The sequence below is a fragment of the Aulonocara stuartgranti genome (genome assembly GCF_965226115.1).
Source record: "Aulonocara stuartgranti genome assembly, chromosome: 20".
Classification (NCBI taxonomy): Eukaryota; Metazoa; Chordata; class Actinopteri; order Cichliformes; family Cichlidae; genus Aulonocara; species Aulonocara stuartgranti.
Window position 1 is genome coordinate 11,751,041 of NC_138956.1, and position 20,716 is coordinate 11,771,756.

The 20,716-nt window shown below is 40.5% G+C and overlaps 1 protein-coding gene across 5 annotated transcripts in view; it reads left to right on the top strand.

The window, feature by feature from the left end:
* tafa5l (TAFA chemokine like family member 5, like) overlaps positions 1–20,320 on the top strand; it is a 44,796-nt gene extending 24,476 nt beyond the window's left edge. For all 5 annotated transcript variants that reach the window (XM_082517762.1, XM_082517763.1, XM_082517759.1 and 2 more), the window contains 3 exons: positions 990–1,117; positions 15,973–16,017; positions 18,418–20,320. In XM_082517762.1, coding sequence (XP_082373888.1) covers positions 990–1,117; positions 15,973–15,996 — 152 coding nt within the window. In that variant the 3' untranslated portion in view covers positions 15,997–16,017; positions 18,418–20,320. The remainder of the gene's footprint in view (positions 1–989; positions 1,118–15,972; positions 16,018–18,417) is intronic.
* The last annotated feature ends 396 nt before the right edge of the window (positions 20,321–20,716 follow it).

Sequence of the window (20,716 nt, forward strand, 5' to 3'; positions counted from 1 at the left end):
CTCAACAATTCCCAATCTGTCACTGATCTGTTAATGTTCAATTTGCATTGTGGGTTTGTTGGCATCAGGTTTTGACAAGAAGAATGTGTAGACTGAAAAACCCATGGTGCTGCTGCATCAATTTTACTAATGCATTTGTCCATGCTAAATGAACACAGTTTTCTCCTCCCACAGTTACTGGACAACAAGACACATGTAAAAAACAAAAATATATATAATATATAATAATTTTTGAAAAAGGCCCCCTGTCTGTTATTACAATCTGCGTTTTGTGTGTTTTTTGACCAATTTTCAGTCATGTCATTTGTCACGTTCTAATATGGCCACAATGATCTCCAGTGTATAAAAGCTATGATCTCTTTAGGTAGGCAGGCTAAAAACAAATAATCGCCTAAATTGTGGCTACACCTGTAAAACACAATGGAGATATGCCACCACCACCACAGCCTCCAGCTAATTAGGACCTCAGTGGGGGAAAAAGATGGATTCATCTGCTCTCTGATGATGCCAAGAAAAATGAAGATGTGTGCATTTTGTAACAGGATCAAATTTATGGCCAAGCTGTAGCTGGACTCAACTTCTCAGAGTATAATTTAGCTTAAACAAATGAAACATTATTATGTTTTAATTTCCACCAAGAAAAAAATGTCAAAACGGGAAGAGGGGGGGAAGCAATCTTTCTGTGCAGTTGCAGTGAAAGCTTGCATTAGCAAGAGAGTAATTTATGGACCGCCAGCTGGCCTGTAAAGGTTACTACCACAGGCAATTCTGACATGCTAGTTCAACAAGAACCTCATTAAAATACTACAGGCTTTTAGAGACATCAACGTATAAGGTTACCTTTGTGTCTGGTGAGCATAAAAACAACAGATTTGTTTGTTATGGGGAAAAAAAAGTTGACTTTTTCCGCAGTTTTTCTCTCTCGCTCTGTGAATCTGTCTCTCTGTCTAATTTACCTCTTTGACCTGATGTCTTTCTTTGCCTCCCAGCACGAATTGTTCGCAGCCGTCAGTGGTGTGAGATGGCTCCCTGCATGGAGGGGGAGGTCTGCAGCCTCCTGTTCAACCGATCCGGCTGGACCTGCACCAGGGGCAGTGGTCGCATCAAGACCGTCACGGTAATTTACTAGACGTGACATTAATATACGCCATATGCACATAACAGCAATGCGCCTACATTTTCAGCATGAGCGAACCCCCGCCAGCCGATAGTGTCAGGTGAAGCCTGAGCCCTGGGCTACAGGGAGTATATTTCAGTCAAACAGCAGGTCAGCATCCAAGTTTCAAACACTGCATCAATAGTGGAACAAAGATGCCAGAAAATTCATGCAGCACTGCTCTCTGTGGGATCAAACTTTGAAGATTTTTTTTAGATATCTTTAGGCCTCAGTCTGGTTTGTTTTACACTTTTACAGGAGTTTTGAATTTTGGTAATTCAAACTTTTGAAACACTGAAGCCTGAATCTGTAGCATATACAGTAATAGTGGTGCAAAGATGTGTTGGGAGGTGCATAGGAAGAAAATCTCATGAAATTAGTGAAATCATCATTAGTTTTTACTGATCTGCAGCTCCTAAGTATAAGATGTTCAGCTCCAGAGCTGCTGGATCAGCCCTGTGCTGTATCACATTTGCACTGAAAGCAAGCAGTGTACCATATTACCCGGGCTACTTGTGGAAAACTTTCTTTTTCCTACATCCTGGATTATTTTACAGAATGGCTTAAACACACTAGCCAAGGCTCAGTCATCTCCTCCCAAAGCTAAAACAAATCATTTGAAGCCAGTCAAATCTGAATCTGACACCAAATCACACGAGCTAGGAACTGCAAGTGAATCACACATTTGGAACAAATGTTCTGTAGTTATTATTCTGTCTTTGTGTTTTTATGGAGAAGGTGGAAGCTGATGGAAAACGTCTGCAAATGCAAATGCAAGACAGATATATGTAATATGTAAAAATGTTGACCAAAGCATTAGGCAGTGTGCAGACAGATAACATTAGTGTCTGACCTCTCTCTGACTTTGTTAGAGATTTAAACGAATGCAAAACATGTTGAATTTTTAAAACCCTCAATATGGTGTCATCTGGTCCTCTGTAGGCTCCTCTCACAGTGCATCCAATGCCTCAGAGCTGCCAGTGCTGCATCGCTTACTGAGCACTGATTAATTCTCATTTGATTAAGCAGCGAAACAATGCACAAGGAGCATTGCTAGTCTCCACGAGGGTTAACTTCATATATTTTTTGTATCAATGCAAAAGAATAATCATTATGAATGAGTTTGAAAGCAAAGAATAAAGAAAAATATCTACCCTCCAGACATTACTGCTTGTTTAGTGAACATTAGAGTCACCATGGATACAGGTCTCTCTGTCACTGTGTGCTTCACACTATATCTCTAGGCAATTTCACACTATGCAGCTCTATGCTCCATGAAAATGGAGCAATTTTGTATTCTTTCTGTACAATTCAATGTAATGCATTTCTCTTAGCAGGTGGCCACCTTCCTGCTATGACTTGTGGAGATATGGTGTTGATAACCTTTCTTTGACAAGTCACGTGCAACCCTCTCAACCTCTGGGCGATCGCTTATGATCACAAGGGGATTGCGCAGGTTGCCTGGGGAGAGACAACCTGTCTCCAAACAACCGCTGCCTGTCTCATTCCCTCGGACTCTCAATCATTCTCAGAGTGAAGATGTGCAAATAATTGCCATTAAATTTAAAAATGCAGACGGATTCCCAACATATTGCTATCCATCTGAGTTAGTCAAGTGCAACCCTTTTAGACAGCAACAGACTGGAAATGGTTGCAGACCTATTCCCTTTTTTCAAAGGCGACAAGATCATCAAGCTCTTTGCACATGATTGGCAGAATTCTGGCTGCAGCAGTCTCCAGCTAGTGTTGTTGCCTAATGTAGCATGAGATATCTAGAAATGCTTAGCATCTCTTGACAATGCTTCGGATGAAAACAGGATTTTTTGTTTTTAACTCCAGATCTTAAACTTTATAACAGTTGCTTCGTCTGACAAACTGAATACACACAATCACTGAAAAATAGTCTTTTTTTAATGAATAAAAACATAATTTCTGTCAGTGAGTATCAATCTAAAAAACCTTGCTTTGGACTCAGGACTTCAGTTCTGCATGTAGGAAAAGGATTTACAGTGAAAGTACAATCAAATATGAGACCGAGAGATCCTGTGCAAGCATCCATGCGCAACAAATTGGAACTGAGACCAATCTCAATGTTGGCATAAACCCATTGTGTCACAGCGCCAATGCCAAAGTACCAGTTTGTATGTATCTGTGGAATACCATGTCCTTTAAGCTATCTCCTTTCAACAGAACATACATGAGTTCATTGGATCATTTAAATAACTGTAAGTGGCTCAATACAAAGAAGTAGGCTCATATTTATGGACAAACACTATTTTGATTGTACCTTCATGCCAGTAGAGTGAATACATTTTTTTACCTGCCTGATATCTGCCTCAGGTAAGATTATGTCAACAGAAAGAAACAGAGGGGTATAACTTACAGAGGCAGTGCAAGTGAAACAGCTTGGTGTTGTCAGCAAGAGATGACAAGATGGACAGAGCAGGAGAGACCGCTGTCCTTCCCGTCAGGTACAAGGCCAAAGGTCAGCCTCTGACCGGCTCTGTTGATTTTCACTCTCTCTTATCTCTCTCATTTGATGTCTCTTCATCTTGTTCGCTCCTCTGCCTCCTCCGTCCAGCAGCCCTGGGCAGCTGTGACAGATTTCACGCATGCATTCCCGCCGTGCTGTAATGTATCCTGACAGCACACTTAGGTTAGTGTTTTGCTTTTTGTACATACATAAACAAAAAATGCAAATGATGTGTTCCTCTGCACATTCTTAATTAGCTGTTGCTGAGCAGATTTTTGTTGAAGAAGTTAATCTGAAGTGATGTCAGTGGGTTTCTTTTTTTGGGGGGGGGGTTGCTTGTTTGTTTTTTCTGTTATGTATTTTTGAGGGGGCAGGGATAGGAAGGATTTGGCAGTAGAAAAGAGGAGGTATCAAGAGGTATTTGTTGTAAGACCTAAAATGGGAGGAAAGCACATTCTGGAAGATAAATGAAAATGAGAAATCTATAAAGAGGATTGATCAGGCTGGAGGGGGGATAGAAGGATGAAGAGAGAGAACAGGATGGAGGACTTGGCTGCTTCTCGGCCTGCGGCCAAGCTCTGTCTGTCCACATCTGCAAGTATCTGGGAGAAGGAGAGTGCAGAGAGGAGGTTTTAATTGCGAGACAATCTGTCTTCACGTGGTTAATAATCATATTACACACTGGCATTCGGGGAGTGTGTTTTTCTGAAAGCTGATAATGGCTCTTTATTCATGCTGAGGTGCACAGGTTTGATGTAGGTGGAGCTAGCAGATACAACAAAGTGACAAATCTACCTGATGGTGGCAAATATACATTGAAGCCGACATTTTTTCTTTTTCATATCTAAGTCCAGTATGAAATCTCTTTCTAATAACTTATCAAATCTATATGAATTCAGTCAGCCAGCTAGGGCTGCCACGATTAGTCGACTAGTCACGATTACGTCGACTATCAAAATCGTCGACGACTGATTTAATAGTCGACGCGTCGTTTGAAGCTTTGTAAGATCACAAAAGAAGCAGGAATAAGTAGCAGGATTTAAGAGTGTAATAACGGACTGAAACAGAAGATGGCAGCACTGCATGTACAAGGATGCCAGCTGCCGTTAAACCCTGAAGAAGAAGAAGCTTTGTCCCAGAATTCATAGCGCAGCCCAGCTCAGTTTCCAACAATGGCGGCAGCTAGTTAGTTTTAATATTATTCTATTACTCTTATTATTCTTTCTGGGTCACAAAATAAACGTTTAAAATATTTTTAGGTGCGAATGTAGCTGTGTAAACCTCAAATATCTGCTCAGTTTATCAAGACACCACATATTTTCAAAAGCGCTCCGACGTTTTCGGAGACATCTGTTACCCACCAGCTCGATAGCTAGCCCGGGGGCAAGGCTCACTAGAGCCCGTGAGAACACCGGACTCCCGGCAAATCGTTTTGCCGCTGTCTTTCGCTACTCAGGTTAAACATATATAAGTCACTTAGGTAACTTAAAAATGTTATTGTTTGGCTTTTTTTAGTATTTTATTTGTTCCTGAGTAAATCGGTTTGGCTGAGATTAAAGTTATAGTTTTTACACAGCTGAATAAACGTCAAGCAGACAACTGATTATCAGAAGTGTGAGATGCTGGAGAATATAGCAAGGAGTTTATTAAACTTCACAGAAACAATCTGCAAATTTCATTGAAATTTAATAAACTATCATCTTTTAATTTCTGTGCAGCAGCATCTTTCATCGTCTTTAGTTTTAGTTAGCACATACCTTAAACACTTAAAGCTGTAAGCTAATGATAGTTATATAAGAGCAGATGCTGCTGGTGCAATAAGCTGTAGCTGTACATCCAATGGATGCATGATCTGATTAGTCGACTAATCGCAATAATAATCGGTGACTAGTCGACTATCAAAGTAATTGTTTGTGGCAGCCCTACAACCAGCTCAAGCTAGTTTCTATGGAGTGCTGCTTTCATTAATGAAAGGAAGAGACGTCAACCTGTCAGCCTATCACTTTCGCCCAGACAGAGACATCTCAACAACTATTTGACTGATGTCAAATAATGAACTGTGCAGGTCAACACTGGAAACTCTTTTTTTTATATGAATCTACACAGTCCTCAAAAAGAATAGGACTTTTGTGTGTGTGCGTGTATGTGTACGCTGTGACCTTTCCTCTAGTTCAAATATCAGGCCCGAATGTAGATAATAAAATTTATAATCTATTCTGGACATGAGCCACCCTCAGGCCAAAATACAAACTCTGCATACCAGAAATCTAATCAAACAGGCAAATTGCCATTAATTTGATGCTGCACACTAGTGCTCCCATGAGGATAAACTCTTTTTATTTTAACAACCCCATGGCCTTCCCTACTTTCAATACTTGACATTTTTGGGGCAACTAGATGTTAAAAATGTTAGTATGTTTCATTAGTTGTTGAGGTCTTTGTTCTTTACCTCAAATACAGTATCTAAAGAGAATATATATATGTGTATATCCTCATGCATTATATAATTATTTATTATTAATAATAATGATAATGTTGAAAGAACCTTGTGATATAAAAGAAAATGCACAAATCTGTGCACTAATGCTCCATATACAGTGCCTGGATGACAGGAATTTTGCGGCTGTACACACACAGTGGCTTTCAGCTTAAAAGCTTTAATTCAAGGGGTTTAACAAAAGTATTACATTAACCGTTAAGAACCATTAACAGCCATTTTAAATACACCCTGCCAGCCACCTAGCCATTTTCAAAGTCTCAAAAGAAACTGGACAAACAAAAAAAATATAAAGATTGTTTTTAATACTTGGATTGAAAATCCTTTGCAGGCAATGACTGACTGATGTCTAAAGCCCATGGAGTGTTTCCTCCCTTGTGATAACCTGCCAGGTCTTTATGTAGCTGCTGTTGCTGCTTGATTGTGCGTCTTTTTACCTTCAGTAACTGAAAAACGTGCTCCGTTGGGTTGAGATCAGGTGGCTGATGCTGTCATGGAAAATTTCTTTGCCTTGAGAAACTCTTTGTTTGCTTCAGCAGTGTAGACTGTCGACTTTAATTAAAAAATTATTGCACTTTTATATGCTGACTGTACGTGATGCATTTTTTGGAGTTGCAGTGTCAGCGTCACAGGTATAATAAAACCTTAAAAAAAAGTCTAACTATTGTAACACACATTAATTAAGTGATTTGTCAGTTTTACTGCAATATATAGACACTCCCATATTAGACACATGTCACTGCACCTGCAGCTCTTTATAAACACAACCACCTCCCATCACCTCAGCCTCCTCCTTACCGCCCGCCCTCTTGTGAGTGCAGCTCATGGTGGCACTGCCAGGTCACACACTCCAGCCTAACCTGCTAATGGAGTTTGCATATGCAGCCCGCTCTCCACTGCCAGCTAGCCATTAATATGAATCACTCTCTAGAGGCCCCTCCAAACAAGCTTGCAATTTGTCTTCACTAGTGAGCTGCTGAAAGGTCTACATATGATATTCTCCAAGGTGGAAAGCGCAATTCAGGAGGGCTGGGGTGGGGTGTTATGAGGTTGGTTTCATACACTTGACGGGGACACGGGGGGGGGGGGGGGGGGGGGGGGTGGGGGGTGGATTTAAATTGCGGGGTTACACAAGAGCACAGTTGCATGCCGGGGTCTGTGCTATTGAACGGAAGCTGGAAATGTTCATAAGGTGGAAAATTGACAAGACAGCCAGGGAGAATTTAGGACAGTGAAATTAGTTTTACTCCTTTTAGGCAAGTGAGAGGCTTGTGAGATTGCATCACTTGCTCTCTGCTTGGCGAGAGCTCTGTTGAGAGCACTACTGAGCTCTAATATCAGCCTTTGCTAATGCTTTGCGTTTGCAAAGTGATGGGCTCAAATTGAAATTCTGCATATCAGAAATGCTTCTTCAGTGCGGAAAAAAAAAGATAGGACTATTTTCCTGAATATTGTTACTTCACAGGCTAGCGGGAGCTTAAAGTATGAAATGTAAGTACTTGAAATCCTGATTTGATCATAGTCAGACTGCAGACTCGTGCGCATTTCGACCCACAGACAATAACTCGATGGTTGGTGGGGGAAAAAATACCCCAAAAATCTTCATACACCCACACAACAAATGCCATTGCTGGGCTAGTGTGTGGCCTGGAGGGGATTCGACCAGTCGTAGTTGGGCATTTTTTGGCAAAATGAGGAGGGTTACAAAATGAACAGGATACGCACAGACGTACACACACTGAGTGACCCAGTAGGTCAGAGAAGCTTGCATGTTTTTTTTTTAGCATTTTCTCTTTTTTTCTGCTCTGGTGGCCCTCCTCCAGCTATGTGCTCTTTGTTCCAGCATCAGCCATGGTAAAAAAAAAAAAAAAAGCCAGCGCAGTCTGTGTAGTCCTGCCAGTGTTGCTGTAAACATAAAGACATCATAGCCAGTTAGCATTGCCGGCTTTTTGAAAGGATGCCATGACACAAAAATCTTGATTTGTACAGGAAGGAATAAGTAAAAGGTGTGCCTTTATGAGAAATAGAGCAAAGAAAAACAGGTGTTTGGCTAGAAAACATTCCAAATATGACACCAAAGGGCAAAACAAACAGATAAAACTAGATTTTTGGCACTGTGTCAGTTCAAATGTTCCCGTCCAGTTATGAAGGAGTTATGAAATTCTCACTTCTTTCATAAGAAGTGAGAAAATTACATGGACAGATGATGTAGTTCCACAGTGTCGTTATGTAACACTTGCTAGCACCTCAGTTATAAAGGCTTCAGTGTCTACGACAAAGGACCAGGCAGCCAAGTCACGTGTCGCCATGGTCACTGCTGTGCTGGCAGCCCATCTGACCAGAGACAGACTTCTAATGAGTTTGCTTCTCAAAGGCAGCCCAACACACTCCCAGGCTCTGTCAGGGACACAACTATTTCTCTGCAGCTTCTTGAAATAAATTGTTGATTAGTTGGTGAGGTTGGAGACCTGCGGTAGAGATGACAGTTCTCTGTATGGCTTGGAATCATTAGTGTAAGAGGCTAGAAAAGGATGTTGTGTCCAAATAGGAACAACAAAAAAACAGTACAACTGAGCCTCAGGTGCACTGCCAAAAAATGTCAAAGCATGTCATCTATCTCAAATGGTGTTCTATTTTTCCAAACAGCTGGTGAAAACTAACACTGCAGTCATTGTTTCACCTTTCCAGTGAATATAATTCTACCGAGTGTGTTTGATTTCATTTATAACACTTAATTATTCAAATAACATGAGAAGCAGGTGGTATTATCTCAACCCTACAGGTAGAACATGATATACATGATAAATCTCACGATAACCACCAAAAATGAATTATCCTAATAACAGGTGGAGCTAAAGTCAGATAAATATCATTCTCCTGTGCCACAGACCCTCATTCTTGTCCCAGAATTATTATGATACAGTTATAACACACTTTTTCTATGGGCACTGTGTGAGAGAGAGTGTGTTTTATTTTAAGTCAGCTTGTCATACACCACAGCCAGAAATGCTCATAGATCACCAAAACTGAGAGTAGTATCCAAGTTATGCAATTAGCAGGTAGGTTACAAGTAAGCTGCTACATGTAGCTAGCTTCAAGCTTTCCCCTCAACTAGTCTAAACCACTGGACTGAATGTATTTTCTAGCATACGGGCTAACATGACTTGCTGAGCAGTTGAAAGTTTGGTGAGCATGCTTCCAGCATATTTAGCTAACTAGTTTCAGTTAGCTAATTAGCCTACCATATTGGACTCCTTTGACTACCATACTGGACATGAGGGAAAAATGTCTGACCGATTTTCGACCTGTTCATGCTATAGCAAGAATCTCCTTATCATTGATTTGCTTGCTTGGAGATTAGAGCGGTTGCTTGTAGTTTGCATGATAGACACCAACTCATATGATAACAGAGAACATTTCTCCTTCACAGTAAAAGCTGTGCCTCAAAGCTGCTTTGCAGTCTATTTCTGCTTTGCATCTTGTTTTTCACAATTTTACTAATGCTCAGAGAGCAGCTGTTTACTATTTGCAGACAAGGTGGCATGTTCCGTGCAAACTGCTATCTGCTAGCAAGCCACGCATTTGAACATTTCGAGATTTTCTAGTTGAGGATTACTCATTTTTTCCCTCTCAACTGATGGTTGTCATATGGTCTCTACGGCTGAGTGATTACTTATTCACTTGATCATACACTGTCACACTATCCTGTTTTAGGGTATGAGGTTCCTAAAATTACAGTGATATTCAATGTGGCTGCGCAGTTATGAGCTGAGCTGAGATTTCTGTCTTCAGTTGGAGGCAACGACTAGGTGTTACAGACAAAGTGTGAAGGTCAGGAAGTACTGAGAGATGTCCCAACACCTTGATGTCTCTTGGTCTTGATAGGATTCACAGTAAGAAGAACATAGAAGCATTTTTTCTTTTTTAAAATAATTAATAAACCAAGATGGATACAAGATGTTTTCACAGTCATTTAAGTGTAGCCTTCTTTAAAAATGTCATAGCTGTCTCTGAAGCAATAATAACACAAAGAATAAGAACAAGAACAAACCAAAAACAGTGGCTGTTTTGATATATTATAGTGAAGTGCTGTCTCTGTAGAAAAAAAGGAGTATATATGTGTCAAACACACAAGCTGCATTACGCCATAATACTCGGTAAAGTCGTTTTCAAAAGTAAAGTAAATGCTGCAGAGCTGGCTGCTGTGCTGAAGGCTCAAATTAGCCGCCTGTCTTTCATCTGTACATGTAATTACATTTTTATAAGAACTCTTTATAATCGCTTTAGTTGCTATAAAATCTTTATCAAAACAACTAGCCCTACTGAGAATAAAAGCTCTATTTCAAGAGGTCCTTCAGTGTTGGTTTAGTTTTACTTGCAGTTTCATTAGCATATAACTTTGCACTTGTATTTTATATGATTTCACTGTATTTTTTTAGGATATGTAAATTATTTCTTTTTTGTTTTCTTCTTTGTCGCCTCTGGAATCTGTTCAAACCGACTCACTCTCAGTGGGGCACCATCTTTAGATAAAGGTGGTTGTGATGATGGAATCTCTTTGATTAGGTGCTGTAGCACTGTGACCAGCAGCATTAGTTTAGCCCAAATAAAATGCATAATAAGAGAAGTAAAGTAGGTTATTTTTGTAATAGCAACTGCTTGCGCCAAAGGCTCAGAAGGAAACATACAGTAAAATGTTCTTCCAATAAGAGGAAATGGTCTCGGGTCTATTACAGAAAGAAAATAATGATTCAGAAAATCAAAACTGGTTGTCATTAGAAAAATGTTTGCATTTTCAAACTGCACTGAAAAACCAGGCCTGGAACATTTGCAGATATTAGATATGCATGCTGTGCACCATGTCCTTCATTGCTCTGCTGGCTTTCAGTCTCATTCAGTGCCGAAATTATTTAATTTCTGTGCAGCAGCAAGTAAAATTCCAACAATAATGCAAAAACAAACTGTTGAAATAAATTCTAGTGTGCTCGCTTGAATGAAACAGGGTTTAACTTTCACTGCTTTTGTAGTAGTACTGCTGTCTGCCACAAGAAATCTGTAATTTACTAAAACTGTTCTTTTTAATTCACTCATAATCGAATGACAGGAACATGCCGCCGTTGTTTCTTTGATACATACATCAGACAAAAGAGCATGGGGTCTAGCTTTTATGTTTTACTGGCCCACCTCCAGGCTTTCGTACCCATTTCTGCTTGTGAATTGACGGTACTCCTGTCATATTGTATCTGACAGGCCCTCTCTGGATCATCGGGGATAACACACTGTAGCTGGGCTGCTTTGCCTTTGGATGTACATTTATAAAATGACTGATGTTCGAACGCTCAGGTGCCCCTGCCGAGCAAATGCATAGTACACAGAGGTTACACTTGATAAGCAAATATACTATTTATTTCAGTTTCATTTGCAGATCTTCTATTTATCAAGCGGAAAAGAAAAATGTGCTTCTTTGGTTTCTCCTCATCTGTTTATCACACGCTGTGGCACGATCATCAGTCTTGAGCAGATAGCATGGGGAGAGATGCCGAAAATGTATTGAAATAGGCTAGATTGATAGAGACGTTCAGAAAACAGAGAAACAGCTAATATATTCCCACCATTCCATTTCCTTTTCCATTTGTGTTATCATAGGTGTTGTGTTATTGTGCAGGAATTCTGCAGGACGCTTCATGATCACATTCTCAGTTTATAGTGTTTCCTGTGGTATTCATTTACATGCTATAATAAAGTAACACATTGTGTTTTTGTTTTTGCCTCCTCTGGTACTGCCATTATCTATTAAAGAGTTCTTTTGTCAGTTTGACTTTGCCAGGCGCATGTTGCCCCCTTCTCTTTCCAGTCCAGAGTGAATGCGGTCCCTTCTGCTGTCACTTTCAGCACACTGTACCCGGCTCCCCTATTTGAAGTTCTGTCATTGGCAAGCTTTGAACTGCCATTTGTGTTTTAGCCTGCACTCTGCCTGCCTCCAGAGTTTTGTCTGGTGTAAATTTGTCAAAGCCAAAGGGCACCAACACGGGTTTTTTTTGTAACAGTGATGCAGAAAAGCTCTCGCGTAGACCGGACATGCAGGCTCAGCAGCATCCCGTTTCAAAGCTAGGATGTTTTTGAGCCCTTTGGATCTTTAGTGTATGTATTTTTAATAAATTGTTCAGTGCTGCAGCCCCATGATGCACCCGGCTACAAGCTAACATTTCTATCTAATTTAAAATGCTGTAGTCATCCTCAAAACAAACCCCAGGCCTGTTTCCAGTGGTAGAAAGCAAATACAATTACTCAAATGCTGATTTAGTAGCCCAGAACATTGTTTTTCAAGTACATTTGTTAATATGTTTTTAATTGTAATTAATGCATGCAGCACCATCTACCTATATAATATATAGTTTTTATTTTTGACACTTTTTCACCAGTATATGTACTCAGTCTTGCATTTAATACTTTAATATAAAGCACAATATAATGGCTTAGTGAAGTTTTAGCTGATGGTAAAGACTTTGTATTCCAGCTGGCCTCTTTGCAAAGCATTTGAAACTTTAAATGTGTCTTATCATCTTTCTCTGGGGGCCTCATGAATTTCTTTACAGCATCAAAATCAATACACAGGCTGTTAAAATACGCTTGATTTGTGTTCTACTTTGCACTGAACATGAATTCTGAATTTGTTTTCATTTATTTAACATTTTCATAAGTGAATACATGAATCTGTGTTCTCTGTAGTGTTTGTGTATGCCACATGGTTCAAGTCTTCCGGATCATGCCAATTTTGTGGCTATAGCTTGCTTTGTATGAATTCATTAAATCCTGCTTTAAAGAGCAAAACTTAATTAGAAGATTTGAAAAATATAGGGTTTTTTTTCTGCAGATGGCACATAAGAAATAAAGCAACAAACAGAACATGCTGCTTGGAAACTAATCAGGTTTTTTCCTCTGAGGCAGCTCTGGGTGTGATGCTCTGATGCTTCAGTACATCAGGCTCACACGGTGAGTGTGAACCATCCACCCAGGTTCTTCAGTAAGCTCTGGCTATGGCTAATAACAGCAGAAGCTCCAGTGAATTGTTATGACTGGGACCTTTCTGAGGCTCCGGTTGATGAACCCAGCTAAGTCCTGTGCAGGAGTCCACTTGTTAGGAGAGTCCCCTAGGGAAAGATTCTTACTTACTGCAGTGATGGCGCAGCATAGCACCTCTCTCTACAATGACACGCTGTGCTGTTGGTGACAATTTTGCAGCTCGAAGTGCCACCAAATATGCAGCCTCTGCATTGTTTCCCCTTGAGCACTGAGCAAACAAGCCGTCTGCTGTGCCTGCAGTGGCTTTTCGTCTCAGCTACAGAGGTTTCTGTGAGTTGCAATACTACCTTGGCTGATGATTTTATTTTGGGTAATGCGAGGCATACTGTATCTCAAAAATACTTTGATCCTAAAATATGTTGTGTTGATGATAAGGAACGACGTTAATTGAATCCCTTAATATTATTATGTTTTTGTTGCCAGTCTCCACTGGCACCCTCTCAAAGATCCGTGCTGCACACCTCATTTGAACTGGGAAACTTTATCATTTATGCACAGTGCTCAGTGTTTACAAGTGATGATGAAACGAGGGCACCCCGAGCTCAGAGATGAGGTCCAAATGTTTCAATTTCACCGCAATATAAGCAATTAGCAAAGCGCTTGTTAGTGCGCATACTCTCTCTCTCTCACTCTTTATCTGTAAATCTCCCCCCATCCCTTGTGCCGGCGGGAGATGAATATGTCTTCGATGTCCTTGGATTTCTGTCTTGTAAACACCATAAGATAAGATAAGATAAGATAAGATAAGATAAGATAAGATAAGATAAGATAGAACTTTATTAATCCCTTGGGTGGGTTCCTCTGGGAAATTCGACTTCCAAAAAAAGCACAGCAACGACCAAAGTTACAGTTACAGAACTGTTATATATATATATATACACACACACACACACACACACACACACATATATAAATACAGAGACAAATATAAATAAAATATACAAAGGGGATAAATAGAATAAATAGGAATAAAAAATAAAAATACAAGTGAATTGCACATTTCAAGTATTGAGTCTATTGCACTGTTGACTATTTACAAAAAGTATTGCACAAGGTATTGTACAGTGAGGTGCAGAGGCACTACAGCTTAGTTGTTCCCCCCTCCTTTGTCCTCCTGTTTCCCCTCCCTCTCCCCTCCAGAGAGGAGTTAAACAGTCTGATGGCGTGTGGGACAAAGGAGTTTTTAAGTCTGTTAGTTCTTGTCTTGGGGAGAAGCAACCTGTCACTGAACAGACTCTTCTGGTTGTTTATGGCCGTGTGCAGAGGATGCCCAGCATTGTTCATAATGTCCAGCAGTTTCTTTAATGTCCTTTTCTCTGCCACTGTCACCAGAGTGTCCAGCTTCATGCCGACCACAGAGCTAGCCCTCCTGATCAGTTTCTCCAGCCTGGATGAGTCCCTCACTGTTTACCGGTGTGCATGGCGGGCCAACAGCCGGCTCCGTCTCTTGCACAGTTGTCCCGCGGGGCCAAACTCACCTTGTTACCCTTTTAATTAGTAGGAGCAGTTAATAGTGTCGGCCGCTTCTGCCGCCTCAGCACTTGCCCTGACTTCAGGAATCGCTCCAATCGATAGCAAAGACTTGGGCTCAGACGGGGAGATGGGGGAGCGGGAGGGAGTCCTTATTGCGGGAGTGGCTCGGGCACATATATGATGATGTTTGAAGTGGACTAAAACAACAAAATTATATTCTTTGAGGGACTGTTTAGGGGCAAAAACCATGCCTTCTCTGTATTCCTTGAACATTTAAAAGTATAACAGGGTCTCTCATGCTTATTCACTCAGTTTCTCCCCTTCCACATTTCCTCTCCTTTGAAAATGAATGTAATCAAAAAGCTAAGGGTTTGCTTGGTAGATTCTATTGTGCCCTTATAAGCTTTTATCCCCTCCAAGCGCTCTTCCCGTGCTCATTTCTTTTCTTGTTTTGATTTAAAGATGCAGTGGAAGTACTTAGCATTTAGATGACATGCTGCTGGAGAGGTGTGATGGATCAGCGCCTCTTCAGAGGACTGAATTTCTTCGACAGCGCGGGGGCCAGTCGGCTGGTCAGACAGACAGAGAGACAGATCACAGAAGGACCGGCCGAGCAGGCAGCGGAATACCAAGTCTGCCTTAGTGCTGCGAGCCTGGCACAGCCGAAGGGAAAGCAGCGGCTGCTGGGAATGCCAATGCACAGCCCAGACAGCCGTCTCGCCTTAGCTCCTCTGATTGGCTAAACAGACCATTAGCTTTCTGATTATGATTAGCCGAGTCATTATCTGCACAAAAGTGGCTCATTCACCAATATTAAGAAAGCGAGGAAGCTGTATCTCTCCTATGGTCGAGGGGAAAACAGCATGTTGTCGTGTCCTCCTTGAGATGAATGTGGGCGGCAAGAAGTTCCGTTCACAAAGAAATAAAGTGGAACACTGTTTATCACCCTGCCTCACAGCTAATGTGATGAAAAAAAAAGTGTGACGCCACTGATGGAAGAAAAGAGAGGTCCTCTGCTCTTTAATGCAGATGATGCGTTGGCCATTACTTGATCGTATTTTCTGGTTGAGGGGAGAAGCAGTGTCCTCGGAGGTCATAAAATCTGGTAGAGAACAAAATAACCTTCAGCTTCCTTCGTCTCACCTTAGATATAATTGGAAGATGTGCCATCTGTGCTTTTAAATGGACATATGCTGCTCTGCGTCTTAAGGCCAGTAAGCTGAGGGAAAACTGAATAAAATGAAGGCCGGCCCTCTCTTCCTTAGTGACCTTCTGCTTCTTCTTTTCCAGCCTTTGCCCAAGGAGCCGTCGTAGGATGCAGAGGAAAAACAGCAAGTATGAGTTTTGTGATTATCTGCTATTTTGCATAATTTGCATGCTGAGTGCATAACCCTGTTTCCAGTTCATTTGAAGAAACCAAGGATGTTTTGATTGTTGGATCTTGTAGAAAGCACAAATACTAACTTTGAAAAGAAGCAGCAAATAAGAGAGGCCCTGCCTCGAATGCATTTCATAGTGTATTTTCCAGGTATGTGTTCAATGGCGAGCTTGAATAAAGGTCCAGGTCTGGGACAATTTCCGAGTCACTTTGATGTAACAATGCAATGAGTTATTGGCAGTTTTTTGAAATGCATAAGAACTGAAAGTAAAGAGCCCCTCTGTGGCTACATCAAAGGGAGCGGCTACTTCAAGGTTCAAGTTCAAGTTCAGTTTTCTCTCAGGACATATATCGAAAGCATGTCTACATGGAAGAATGTTTTTAGTAACCAAGAGGAAAGCTACAAAAGATTTCACAATAGATTCAAAAAACAGAAAGAAAAGAATTATACTTTAAATCCCTCTAAATCAGTACCACTTGTTTTAAAGTCAGCAAGTAAACTGGAGTGGGTAGCAAGTTAGCCTGACTCAGGTTTACTTCACATCCAGAAACTTCCCTCCGGAAATGAAGTAACGACTAAACTGAAATCTTCATCGGAGAACTTGACTGAATATATCTGAACCTTTTATATTCTGCAGAAAAACCCCCCAAAACAAAACAGGCATTTGGAATCTGCGTGCCGTGTGTCTCATAGCCAATATTCTAAGATTGATTTTCCTTCTTCCACTGAGAAAACAAAATGAATCACGCACAATTACCAAAGACGGGGAGAAAGGGGGGAATTGGGGGCGTCATAAATATTTATCTGCCAGCCCTGGGAATTTGTGCAATTCTGTGTGGATTTGCCAACTCATATTTAAGTGTCTGAATGATTTATGTGGTCAGTCCTGGGGTGTCACATTTGTCCACTGTCACCCTGAATCATTTATGTATTAACATTTATGGATTCATCCATATAACATATTCATGGCAGAATTCTATTATCATTCAAATGGTTTTTTTGATCAAATGATTGGCTAAATTAAGCCATTAACTGCAGAATTTCACCGCAGGTGAAACGTATTCCACCTAGAAAAGAATATATGACATATGAACCCATTTCTTCACATAACTCATATAATTAGATTTTTTTTTTACCTTTTAGACGTGGCATAATTAACTGTGGAGTCACACCAGTGCTGTGTTTATTCACTGGAAGCAATAGTGATTTCAAAAGAAAAGAAAAGAGGTAACTATATTCAGGAAAAAAGGTGTTTCCTGTTCCCTCACAGGCTTCAATGGTGATGGATGTCAAAGCATAAATCAGTTACCGTTGAGTGTGAGGGACGTTCTATTAATACATTCCTCATTAAATTTGTCATTTATTTGATGGAATTAACAAAACAAATGTTGAAGTGTGCCTAACGCAGAGTCCTGATGCCTGTTTTCATAATGTCAGACAATGCACAGGCAAAGAATGACAAGACCTTAATTTGAGTCTCTCGTTAAATTCATAATTGGCTCATATTCTGTATGTAAAGTGTTTTTCTGGAGCTGACATGGATATGAAAATTAAAGTGGAAGGAGGGAAGTCGGTGGGTGGGTGGTGGTGCTGGTCTTGCAGTTTTTTTTCCTTTAACACCTTTGAATCTGTATATTGGCTGTTTTTGTTGTTAACTAAACTGGTTTTGGTTTTGATTTAAAAAATAATGAGGACTGCAGTTTGGCCCTGACAAAAATGTGACACCAAGAAAAGGCGTTTCTGATACTCACAGTTAGGCAGTGAATGCCCTAAAAAAAAATCAGGGCACATTTTCTTTTTCTTTTTTTACTGAAGTGAAAACGCTAATTTAGTTGTTACATGATTAAAAACAAGACTGCGTTTATTTCTTTTCCTCTGTGCACAGGAACCATAATCTAATTAAAGCTGCTTTTGACTTGCTCCCTTAATTCGCAAGGGGTCACCACAGCAGGTAGCTCCACATGTTTGATTTGGCAGATTTTTACACTGGATGCCCTTACTGACACAACCCCAAAGGGATTTGTGTCTCCTCCCGGGATTAAACCGGGGATCTTTTGCTTGTTAGGCAAGTGTGTAAACTACTACACTAGGGATCTGCTAATTAATTTAGATTACTAAAGTAAAAGTTAATTTTTCACAAGCAGGCAAAAGTGACAATAAAGGCTGCTTTGTGCTGCTGCTGTTAATGCGATAGCATTAGGTTCATGGAAAATGTTGGAATTTGACATAAAATTCAAAAGGCTACACAACACAGAAAATCGTCTGCACATTTGCATAACAAGGCGCATGTCTGAAACGATCTAACTTCACAGTTAGTGTCTCACGTTTGTCTTTGTCTTTCTTTCTTCTGCTGCAGGTTCATTGACATCTATGTTGCTAAAGAAACCAAGGCCAGTCATTACACCCAAGATATTTTGTCCGTTCACCAATGAGGCTCCCAAAACTTACATCGGCTCTGACCTTCAATAATAAAAAATAAAAGATAAAATAACCCATAACATCTCCAGTCACCGCAGTGAGAGACCTGAAACATCTGAAAACTCCACGAGGGCCGCATGGTAACAACATCAGCATTGAACGTTCATCACACCCAACTTCATGGGCTAATCATGGAACAAAATCCCTATGAGAAACCCCAGAACAACCAGTGGAAAATTCACTGAAGGCCTTTTTTTTTTGTCTTTTTGTCTGCCACTGCCCGATCTGCAGGGGACAGCTCCTTGAAGATTCTTTTTATACCTTTGTGGCTTGATTTAGACTTGTCACAAGGCCTTTCAAAAGTCAGCCCCTTCATCTTCTTTACAGTCGCCGCCATGAAGCAATCCAAGGTTATATTCCAGCCAAGTTTCTTTAATGACAGTTCATTGCTTGAGTCGTGACTTTACAGAGGTTGAGGCAGGCCATAATGTCCGTTGGATTCTAGCTTTTAACACCTTTCTCTCATTTGGCCGGGTGAGATTTTTACAAGGCCATAGCCGCCAATGTCTCTGCATATACATAACGGGACGGATATTATGAAATAGCATGAAAGTCACACAAGAGATGACAGATGAGTTGACTGTCTTTGCTCACTGAATGGAGATCGTGATGGTGAAATGTGGACATTTTGGATGACTTAGCTTATACCTTATGTTGTTTGGTTTTTTTTATGTGGTGCCAACATAGACTAGAAAAGTAGTTTTTGTCAATGAACATCTTGTACACACAACTGGGAGCATTTAGCAGATGTGGACCCCTGGCTTGTTTTAATGATCTATACTGTGTGTGTGTGTGTGTATGTGTGCGTGGGCGCAAGGGTGTGGGTGCATGTTTGCATCTGTCCGTGTGTGAATATGTGAGTACACGTGTGCTTGTGTGTGTATGTTTTTCTGTATGCGTGAGTGGGTAGGAACATCCAGAGATACACTGTGAAATAAGTCATATCCGATGCATTATTCATACTCTTGTATATTTTTGGGACACGCCCAGACCAGAGCTCACCATCTGGCAAAAAGGAAGCATTTGGGATTTTACAGATGTTGGATCTCATTTTAATCCTGGGTTCGCCTTTTCCTTTCTTCCTTCTTGTCTTTTCTTTAGTACATAGAAATATTTATATTGGGGATAAAATATAATTGAAACTGAAATTGAAACAGTATTGTCACATAAGTTAAAATTCTGTAATTAAAATCGATTTATGTGTGATTAAATGTATTTCCGAATCCTTGTCTAAACCGACTATATTTTGATATGAAATGTTTTGGCTGGCCAGATGTGCTATTTGCCAAGAAATGCTTGATATATTTAAAATTATGTACATACATACATATTGATATATATATATATATCCAACTAATGTATTTTTTGTTCTATGGGTCTTACTCTAAGGAGTTATAGAGGAGCAGTAGCACAAAAGGCATCAGTCTGAGAGAAGCAGAAGAAGTGGACACAATAACGTGAACGCCAGTAATATTTTTCCAAAAGAATACAAATAAAAAATAAAACACATTCCAAACACATCGAGCTATGGTCTGCAGATGAATAACATCTCTCCAAGCCATTTGCAAAAATAATAATCGCCACGGTGATACTTTACTAGGGGTGATTGCAGTTGGTTGCATTATAATGTACAGGTGTTCCGGTTAATGTGCCTGCTCCTTGCTCCCCTTTTTTCATTTCTTTGTACTACAAAGCCCTGTACATCTCCATCTTAATGTATGCATTTGAGGATATAAAGAGAGCATCTGCTCCCAGAAGCTGTGGACTGTGCATTTGGTGTGTGTGTGTGTGTGTGTGCGTGTGTTTTCCAGGTCAGTACACAGTCTTCTGTGTTGTGAGAAAATACCAATTTCCACCTGATCCCATTTCTTTGATTTCATGCTGCCTTTATTTATCACTTCTATGGTTGGCACTCACCGTAAGTAAATTGTCCCTTTGTTTTGCCTCACTGTCAGTGCAGGAGCTGCTGCAGTGACTCTAAGCAGGACAGTAACACTGACGGATTTTACTCAATGATAGATAAGAACAGATGGACATACATAAACCTCCTCTGCCTCTGCATCTGAAAAATGTCCAAATCTGACAAGTATTTATGCTAGAACATGTCATCAAAGTAAGTCTGGTATGGTCCCAGTCACACAGGGCTAGCGACTGGTTTTCGACCCCTTGACAGCCTC